The sequence below is a fragment of the Corticium candelabrum genome, chromosome 14, assembly GCF_963422355.1.
Source record: "Corticium candelabrum chromosome 14, ooCorCand1.1, whole genome shotgun sequence".
Taxonomy (NCBI): domain Eukaryota; kingdom Metazoa; phylum Porifera; class Homoscleromorpha; order Homosclerophorida; family Plakinidae; genus Corticium; species Corticium candelabrum.
The window spans coordinates 3,203,550-3,213,631 of record NC_085098.1 but is presented as its reverse complement, the minus strand read 5'-3'; the positions used below and the strand labels follow the sequence as shown (position 1 = coordinate 3,213,631).

The 10,082-nt window shown below is 43.4% G+C and overlaps 1 protein-coding gene across 1 annotated transcript; it reads right to left on the bottom strand.

The window, feature by feature from the left end:
• Positions 1-1,382: 1,382 nt before the first annotated feature.
• LOC134190285 (NXPE family member 4-like) lies at positions 1,383-8,172 on the bottom strand. The gene is made up of 3 exons (XM_062658739.1): positions 8,122-8,172; positions 1,992-2,898; positions 1,383-1,948 (listed from the first exon to the last, which is right to left on the bottom strand). Exons 1-3 carry the CDS (start codon positions 8,170-8,172, stop codon positions 1,383-1,385), a joined length of 1,524 nt encoding a protein of 507 aa, XP_062514723.1.
• Positions 8,173-10,082: the final 1,910 nt, after the last annotated feature.

Below are 10,082 nucleotides of genomic sequence, written 5' to 3'. Positions count from 1 at the left end.
GACTTGCCAGTTTGGTAGTTGTGGTCTTCTACTTCCCGGTAGGTTTTTGTGAGATATTTCCACCGTCCCTCACATTGAAGAGCAGTAACAGGAAATGACATCTCGTGCATTCTAGCTGCAACTGTCTCGCATATTTTCTTCTTTTGAAAGAAGGATTTCTGAATTTTTCGGCAAATTCGGCGTATAGAAGAATCAGTGCCTTTGTATTAAAATCACCCCGTGTGTGTGTGTGTGTGTGTGTGTGTGTGTGTGTGTGTGTGTGTGTGTGTGTGTGTGTGTGTGTGTGTGTGTGTGTGTGTGTGTGTGTGTGTTCTTTGTCATGGCATCCACTTTTCCACCTGTTAGAATGTCTACTAACTCTTCGGGAGTGTGTTCTGCCGAGCATGAGAAATCAGCTGCCATTCTTTGAAACTTCGGCGCGGGCAATCCAGAATATGCGGAAATAGTGGTCTGGAAATGCTAGGCTAAGCGAATGCGTTGATTTGGAAGGTTGAATCTATGGACGCAAGTTTTACATGTCTATAGGTGCGTTTTCTATTCTTTCTATCTGTACTGATGGTAGGATAGGTCAGAAAGTCTATCCGCTCTATCCTTTTTCGGAAACAGAAAAGTTACCAATCGAACAGCGTAGATACCTTTCTAGTCTATCCCTTTCCGGAAAGGTTTGGGAAACTGTTCATGCTATCCAGCAAAAGAAAGGTGCCCAATCGAACACGCTAGCGCGCCTTTCCACTCTATCTGTTTCGAGAAAGGTCCCAAACGAATACGCCCCAACTTTGCAAATCGCCAAAATTTAAATATAATCATTTGAAAGATTTCGCCAAATTTTTTTGGCGCCAAATTCCTCGTTCTACGGTATGTCCAGGATGTCCAGAACTGCATGGACAGGAAGATAAATGCAAGCCGCCGCTACAACACAAACAATATATTCCGGTGGGTGAATCGTTTGAACGGGTTGCCGTTGATGTCCTAACTTTTCAGAAAGCAGGAAACCGATACGTATAGAAGTCGTATTCTAGTTGTCTCTAGGTGGCTAGCGGTGATCTTCGCGTACGCGACCATGCACTGTACTATAGTGCACGTCTGCTCATGCACGGAACACGTACATTATACTGGTAATCTGTCGTCCATATATATATGATATATATATGTATATATTAAATTATTATTCTTCTATGCAAACTACCCCAAATTGCCCCAGACTACCCCAAACTACCCCAAACTACCCTACCCACCAGTTCCTAAACATAACTACATTACAGTAACAGGTAAATCCCACAAGTCATCAAAGTCCAGGTTCAGTCTACTGTACATATATATTCGAGTCACACAACACTATACAAAGAACGAAACGACTAACTGTGTATACGAATCTCATGCAGCTATGATTTTAGAGGACAAACCAGACTGAGAATATGATTCATCTGCAGTGTCATCATATCGTCAGGAAGGTGGACCATCGCTTTCCCAGGATACGCAAGAAACATATCAAATATATCATACACAATAACGTCTTGCTTTGCTGCCACCAATGTATCTATCGCCATCTGACTGTACCGCTTGAGACGGTAAGGATTTCTTCGAAATGTTGTGCCTCCACGAGGATTAGCCGTGCGAAATATGATGAGAATCTTTTTGCCCAGCTTTCTCTGTCGGAGACGACGTATGGCAGCAACAATGTCCATTAGACGCTGTTGAAACCCTTCAACAGACAAACTAAGAAAATGATGAACAGTGCTGATTACTAGAATTTCATTGCCGTTTGCTGGAATGGCATCGATGACGTCTGCAGTAAACGTGGCTAAACTAAAGTTGATGGCGGATGAGGACGCTATCGGTGGACCATGTAGATTAAAGTGAACGGTTGTATTGTACTGCTCGACTACGTGGTCCTGCAATTTCGGTGGAACGAACTGACCTTTCAAAGCCACACGCACACCCACACTGCCTAAAAGAAGAATGAATAGTTGCCTAATCGTAGATCGAGTCACCAATCATATACAAATCTCTCCCAGTCAAACACGACCACCATTTGCTCACGGTATCACATCCAAACAAACAATTGCTGTTTTTCCAGTATCTACCCATCCAGTAACCAGTTGGCTTCACCACAGGTTGTGGCAGGCATGGAGTTTTGCTAGTCACTTTTTCTAGACTATTTGCATCGTTTGCTACATACACGGACTTTACGTCTCCTAGCACAATGCCGGTGTTCTTTTGTATGACATCCTTTTCATTGTCAAGGTTTTCAAACATCTTTTGATCACGTATACACCAATGGAGAGACTCGCAGAAGGTAGAATTAGTGCTATGAGAACCTTGACACACTCCATAGAAACGATGTTGAGAAGGAAATCGCATGTCACATGATTTACTGAAATGAGGCAGCAAATTGACTTGTGAGTCCATGTAACACAATCCCAATTCATTTTGTCCACGACCATTCTTCAAAGCCAATTTGACTACAAGTTTGATTTTGTTCATGTGATGTGGACCAACATAGTGCGAATTAGCAAAGCCAAAGTCGTTGTGAAAAGAACACTGCATGATGTAACCCGATTTTGTTGTATTTTGAATCAATTTGATGACGCGACTGGTTAGAACAAGTTCGATATGAATGTTTGCCACTCCACTCCAATATGGAACAAAAGTAATAAGGTAAGATCCATTATTGTAATCCGTCACGTGACCAACTGATATCATCAAAGTTTTTGTGCCGCTTGTCAACATAGCCTTATAAAAATCACCTGCCTCTGATATGTTGCCACTGCAATCAAGAGCAGTCAACAAGACATAAAATGGCTTTCCTACTGATATATTCTTTGATAGAACACGCCAAGATGAAGTCCTTGTACAAGAAGCATCTCTATGCATGGATGTACGTGAGAGTAGATTGACCTGACAAAAACAAAAAATAATTAGAAAACTGTAGTGGGAGTCGCCTGTACGGGACATTAGATCAGTGGTGTTGTACGCAGACTCGTATTGTATTGGTGCAAGTAGAACACGTGTCAGTTGTAGTTAGACTAGACGCAAATACTTGATAATACAAATACAAGATATCGCATTTCTTCAATTAAAAGCCTCCCTTGAATAAAGCCGCCCTCGTTTAAATAAACTCTGCAGCTCAGAGCTATAAAATATAAACGCCACCCTTGAATAAATGCCGCATTTCATCTATTGCTTGGATACGACTTTGCAAAACGTTTCTCTAAACTACTGAGATGTTCCACCACGTGACGTCTCAAAGAGAGAAATGCGCACTAGTATTGTAATGTTGTCCTCTTGAAAAAAAGATGTCAAACCTACAGCAAGACACTCTTAGACCACGGACAGAAAACCGTTGACAAATAAACGCCGCCCTCGAATAAACGCCGTCCTTGTTTAAACGCCACAGTTGAAGCCCTGGCCAACAAATAAACACCACGGCGTCTAATCCAAGAAGTATACGGTAATCATTTAATTAAATCAGGTTCAATGATATTCCGTTTTATTAGTTGTTAATTAATTAATTAAAGGAGAACTTCCACGATTTTCAAGTTGGGGTCAGATACAAGTCCCTTCCATAAACCGACAATTCGAAGGGACATAGGTTTTGTGCGCGACATCTTCACGGTAGGAGAAACATCGAAAGAAAGGGGCGTGTCGGGTAAGCGAGGTACATGACGTCATTAGCGCAAAGCCACACGCGCATGCCATCGGGTTAGATGCAGTCGGGGACGGGTTCGAACGCATACGCGTTGTTCTTTTCTGTCTGGTGTTCGACCTTACAGTTTCGAGCCAGAGTACGGACCTACTCAGCGTGACATCAACGCAGTTGAATACATTGACGGCCATGACGGCAGACAGATCACCGGGGAAGATCTGTCTGATGAGAACGAAAATCGAGTTGGGAACACTGCTTGGTGCAGCTGCAACAGGTGTTCTGTAATGCCTAGCGTAGCCGAGTGCTTGTGCTGCCAGAAAGTGGACGAACTAGGGTATAGGGTGGAAGCTTCAGGATCTGATCTGTAATTATTACGCAGCATGAAAACTTCCTTGCTGTGTGTCTCAATGAAGACAGACGTAATTTTGCTAGCCATGATTCTAGCGAATCCGGCTTCTTGAGAGGAAGCCTGAAGAAGCTAACACCTCTGGCGATGTCGCTGCTGTTGTGGCTACAGCCAAAAGCAATGCAGTGGACCATTTCACGTCGAATAAGCCAGGTAGATAGCATGCCTCGTGCACGACACGTGGAGGTCATGCACTGACTGCGTCATCAACCACGCCTACGCTAACACGCCCTCTTTTTGCGGGGCTTTTCCTACGTTACAGAAGCCATGGAGGGAACTCAAAGTTTTCGAGTGCAGTCAAGATAAAAAAATCTTGTATCTGATCCCAACTTGAAAATCGTGGGAGTTCTCCTTTAATAACGTTGTATGCAAATTTATGTTGTTGCATAAGTATCCCGTTGTGAGTATTTATCATTCAATTAATTAATTAATTATATTTACATGCATTTTTACTTCGTTCTGAAGAATTAGCAACCAGGCAGAGAATTTCGTTCGGAGTTACATCCCGTTCATTATATCCCGCTCAATTATATATCCCGTTCAATTATATCCCGTTCTGAGAAATTAGAAGGGATCTAGTATCTCATCCGGACACGTTAGCTATATCTCTGTGACAATACACATCATCATTTCAGTATGATAAAACCAGTGTCAAGTAAGTCTAGTTAATTACGGTCGACAACCCGATTGACGGGAGAATGAAATCTCCTGCGGCTTCGCTACCTAATGATTTGCTTGCACTCCACGGTACTTTCTCCACAGATTTATTCTATTTATTAATTTAAAAAATGTAGCTCCACAGGTTTATTCTATTTATTAATTTTAAAAAAACTATAGCTAGACCTATGACAATAGAATCTAGAAGACCAATTCAGTGCACACGGCGTTGCCCAATTTTAGCATTTCGTAATATAGCAAGGAATGTCATCGGGATGCCATTCAATTTTGACGAACGCAGCGAGCCATAAAAACCTTCTTGGCACTGACGGTAACAGTGTTTCCACTCCTTTATACGCACACTGACGGTACTCAGTCCCACAGTTTATTTGTAACCTAAAATTGATACTAAAATACTTAGATGTCTGCAAACTACAAGCTGGAAAAGTAGAAAATAGGCGTGGCTTTGCGTGTAAGAAATGGGCGTAATTTGCGGTCTAATTTAGTAGCCCCCAAACTTGAGGACCACGCTACGCCGGTGCTAGAGGGAACAGGTCACCGTTACAGTAACGAGTTTTCAAACCGACGAACGAGATATTAATTAACTAACAGTCAATAATGCTATCACCCCGGGCAAAGAAAGGAATCTGTAACGGCACGGCATATATTCTACTTTGAAATAATCGAGCTCAGAATGGAATATCATATTAAGTAGACAGGATATTATTCTGAACGAAATTCTTACGAATTCTGTCAGGTTGCTAATTCTTCAGAACGGAGTAAAATGCATGTGAACAAGATATACTTAATGATAAATTGTCAGAACGGGATACTCACTCAACAACATAAATTTGCATACAACGTTAAATTAATTGACTTTATGGTACGAGAGTTCTGTCTGTGACTGCTAATTCTGTGAACGAGATATACTTCATGAATGCATACAACGATACATTAATTAACTAGCAACTAATAATCTAATCTGCCCGCGTGGAAAACGGGCCAGTGAGCTAGTAACTAATATAATACATAACAATTGTCACACGCATAACATTTACCATCTATCTACTTTACCCCGTATATACACTTCATTCATACCATCTACCGTACATCACACAGACTTATATATATATATATATAATCGAACTATCAAACGGAAGTGCGTACTACTGTAGAAGTAGTGACGTTGAACGTCATCGCAACCGCAGACGCGATATACATCTTCTTGCCGTAATTGGAACACCAATGCCTTCAAGCAAAAGACAAAAGTAAATTCGGCTCGCTTCCAACACGAAACGTCAACGTTGAATTTGACGTTTGTTACGAGCTCTAGGTGTGGCGTAAACAATGAAATTTTGCGCACAAAGTGAGTTGACTAAAGCTACCGTATTGTCTTGTGTAAAGGCCGATCTCTCTATAAGCCGCAAATCAAAGACCTCGTGCGTACAAGCCGGTCGCGTGTAGAGGCTTTTGTTCAAGACACGCAGCACGTGTACGTACAGTACGCGCTCGCGGTCACGTGCACGTGCGCAAAGTCGGCGTGTGCGTGTAGCGTTCAATGACACCGACACAATGATGACGAAGAAGAAGCGGACGCTCTTGAAACTGGCATTTCATGGTTGTCATGTCGTACCCTAACGTGTTCAAATGGTACAGCACAAGTACAAGCTAGCACAGTGCGCCGGCCTGTCAGTCGTAGCCACACCCTTTCCTGACGACACAGACACACAAGCAAGCACGCACGCACGTACGCACGCACGCACGCACGCACACACACACACACACACACACACACACACACACACAAGTACATGTACATATGCTCCTAGCTCTCAAGTGAGTAGAACACAGCTGCATTTATTAGTGGTAAGTTATATTTGCAACTAAATGGAACGTCTGCATGATTCAAACCTATACATAAACACTGTACAGCTTATTTGCATATTTTGCAAGTAAAGAAGACTGTATACGTAAGATCCACATGCTCGAGATGTGTGACTAGACATGTATACCAAGGGTGCGTTCGAATACTAGTTCTAGAACTGGAATTGGCGGGGAGAGTAAAGTTCTATAGCGTTCGATTGGTAGTTCTGACAGTTCTAGAACTGTCAGAACAGTTCTAACAGTTCTGCCTAGCGAGCTGGAATTGTTGGAACTGTCACGCACTAAATGCAAATTCCCGGAGGCTGACGAAGTGAAATGGCGGGTACAGATGCTGAGGTCGTTGTGGACCTTCTTGTTGGTTCTAATGAACACTTGTGGCGACCATCGGCTTGGCAAACACCAGAAGAAACGACATTTGGAACTGTTTACACTACCCTTCTTGGCGAGCAATTCCAAAAAACCGAAAGCGAAAGCCCTGCTAATGTTCGAACAGACTACAACAAGTTAGTGGAGTAAAAACGCCACTCTACTTCTTATTGCGCTTACCGGAAGTATGAGCCTTTGCGCATACTCAACTTGCTGACAGTTCTAAGCGTTCGTTTGCTAGCAAGAGTTCCAACAGTTCTGACAGTTCTGGCAGTTCCAGTTCTAGAAGTAGTATTCGAACGCACCCTTGGCAAGTATGATTTAGAAAATGTTTATTTTCGTTACGTTATAGAATCTTTGTTTAATTAATGGAGCTTTTGCACACCTAAAAACTTAGCAAACTAGAATTTTAAAAACTTTTTCTCTGGAAGGATTCACTAATGATGTCTGGCTTTGATTCATATTATCTATGGATCTTGTTTCTATTACTTTTTATACAATCCCTACATCTATTCCTTTTTTCAGAAAAAAAGTTTTTAAAGTTCTAGTTGTAGCTAGGGATTGTGTGTACTTGACAACAGAGAAGCTGAATGCCACTTACAGTGAGTCAACTATTCACACGTTCCGTACTACTGTATGATCAATCCTATGTGCTGTATCTAGCACTGTGGATAGTCAATGTTCGGTCAGAAAACTCCATTGCGACGTGTTACAACGCGAGGTGTCACCTACGGATACCGTACAACTAGTACTTAATTAAATTTAGCACTCCAGTGCTTCTTCATTCCTGATGTATGGTGTCATTTCATTTCAATAAATTCATCACAGCTCAACATCGGCAAAACTACATTCAACGTATTGAATACGTGTACCCAAACGTCTAGACAGCGTTTCTGTAAATATGCGTTGACCGGGAAGTCGGAATTGCAGATTTACAGACATACAGAAAAGCGGATTTCCAGAACGGCGCGGTTGAAACAACTCTAGTGGCCGTTTGGGTATGCATGGTGGAGAGCCGTTTTCCAGATCGGACTTTCCTCGTCAACACAAATTTGATTCTAGAGCAGTTTTCTGTGATTCCGATTATCAGAAATGCACAAATGGGGTTCGGTCGTTAGAGTACACGCACTGTATTGAATTGAATGCTCCTCTAGCTACTCACTTGTGTCGCTCTTGCAGCCTTCAAACGAGGCTCGGTGTTCAATGACGGCATCGATACCAAACTTTTTACATAGAGAACGAACGCAAGTAATGAAATCGCAAACGATATCTTCACTAGCTTCGATGCAAACATAGTGTTTGCCTAGCCTCGTCCCGGACGCAGTGTGGATTGCAGCCCCGGATGCGCTGCCATCACCACAACGTCTGGTCTGGTACCGCTCCTTGCCGTCAGCGTTAATCATATCCCTAGGAACATGATTAATGTCAGCTACAAGTGTACTTTGTCGGCGTAGTAAACGACTGTCGCGTGGGATATTCGCTAATTAGCGTGCAGTAGCAGTCCAATGCATTGCAGTAGAGGCATATGACGCATTGCAGCTTCAACTGAGAACCTGTGTACGCGTTCAAAGGCGTATGATGCACTGCAAGTGCCATTTCCGATCTGCCATTTCACTGCTACGCTCTCTAGCGTAGCTGCAATCTCTTACTAAAGCTTGACAACGGCCTAAAATCGCAATATCGACATGTACAGAGGCTAGAACAACGTCCAAGCGAAAGCTCAGTTCCTAGCTAGTAACATTAGTATGACAAGCGTTGAAGAATTTGATTACATATTTACTCCCGCCCAGAAAGGCGGTACCAGTACACGTACAGTGTAGTGGTGATGGCAGCGCATCCGGGGCTGCAATCCAAACTGCGTCTGGGGTGAGGCTAGTAAACATCCGGGGCTGCAACTCACACTGCGTCTGGGGAAACCAGAGCCATATATATATGGCTCTGGGGGAACACTAGTCTCGAAGTTCCAGACCGTCTCCCAAAAGAAATGGAAGGGTTGTAACAGTCAAAAACACCTCTTTAGATAATAGCGCTATGCCACCCGATGTGACAATAGGAGATTGATTACTACATTTTAGAGGTGTGTTCAAACAAGGTGGGTGGTAATCAACTGCGATGGCGGCAAATCTGCGGCGGTCCGCTGGTTCGGGATGCATTGAATCAATTTCGAGAGCCTTGGCGTTGTTTCAAAGGCACGGTCCAGTGCAGTTTTACATCACGAAAGACGCGCACGTTCATGCAATCAATTACGAGCTGTCTTTACACACAATTATTGTCGAATGCCTTTGCCAGAAGCCGTGCATGACATTACAGAACTCTCGAAGTTCATTGGCCGCCACCTTGCTGATTGGGTGACTCGGATCACTTCCGAACTCGGGTTCCATTTCTTTTGGGAGACGGTCTGGAACTTCGAGGCTAGGGAAACATTAGCCTCGTACCCAGGCCCTCTTGCGCGCCCGGAGAAGAGGGCCTGGTACACGTTGTATTCGCATGCGCGCATAAATTAGAAGGAAATCGTGGTAATATATGCACGCATGCGGAACCGACGTTGTTTAGAATCTCGAGCCGATAATGTCGCGCGCAATCGACAGTGAAACAGCATCCGTGTTCAGTAGTGATGAAGCCCTAGATCTAGACCCAAGGTCAAGTGAAACTCCGAGTTCGCGTAATCTTTGACTTGTTCTATCATCAGCAATACTATAGGAGACACGATCGTGACAATGACGACATATCCACAATCTTCTTCACCACATTTCTCTAGCTTACAGTCAACCCTATACGGTGTATGTTGATAGCACAGCGATTTACCGTATCCTGTAGGAAGCCAGCTGCAGACGTCGTTTCCGTTGTAGATGTGTTCTACGACAACACGCTGCTGCTCCTTCAGCTCTACAGTACACAGCTTAAGCTTGCCTAGAGCGTAGTGCAACACCATATCAAAACCAGAAGCTCTGCCTTCATCCACCATTTGCCAAATTGGATCTCATTGCGCGCGACATTATCGGCTCGAGATTCTAAACAACGTCGGTTCCGCATGCGTTCAACATTACCACGATTTCCTTCTAATTTATGCGCGCATGCGAATACAACGTGTACCAGGCCCTCTTCTCCGGGCGCGCAAGAGGG

Excerpts from the sequence above, each read along its gene's own strand:
- LOC134190285 (XM_062658739.1), bottom strand. The coding sequence starts at position 8,172 with ATGCCGTCATTGAACACCGAGCCTCGTTTGAAGGCTGCAAGAGCGACA. Across the intron at positions 2,899-8,121 it reads AGGCTGCAAGAGCGACACAA|GTCAATCTACTCTCACGTAC; the intron begins GTGAGTAGCTAG and ends TGTTTTTGTCAG. Across the intron at positions 1,949-1,991 it reads GAGAGATTTGTATATGATTG|GCAGTGTGGGTGTGCGTGTG; the intron begins GTGACTCGATCT and ends TTCTTCTTTTAG.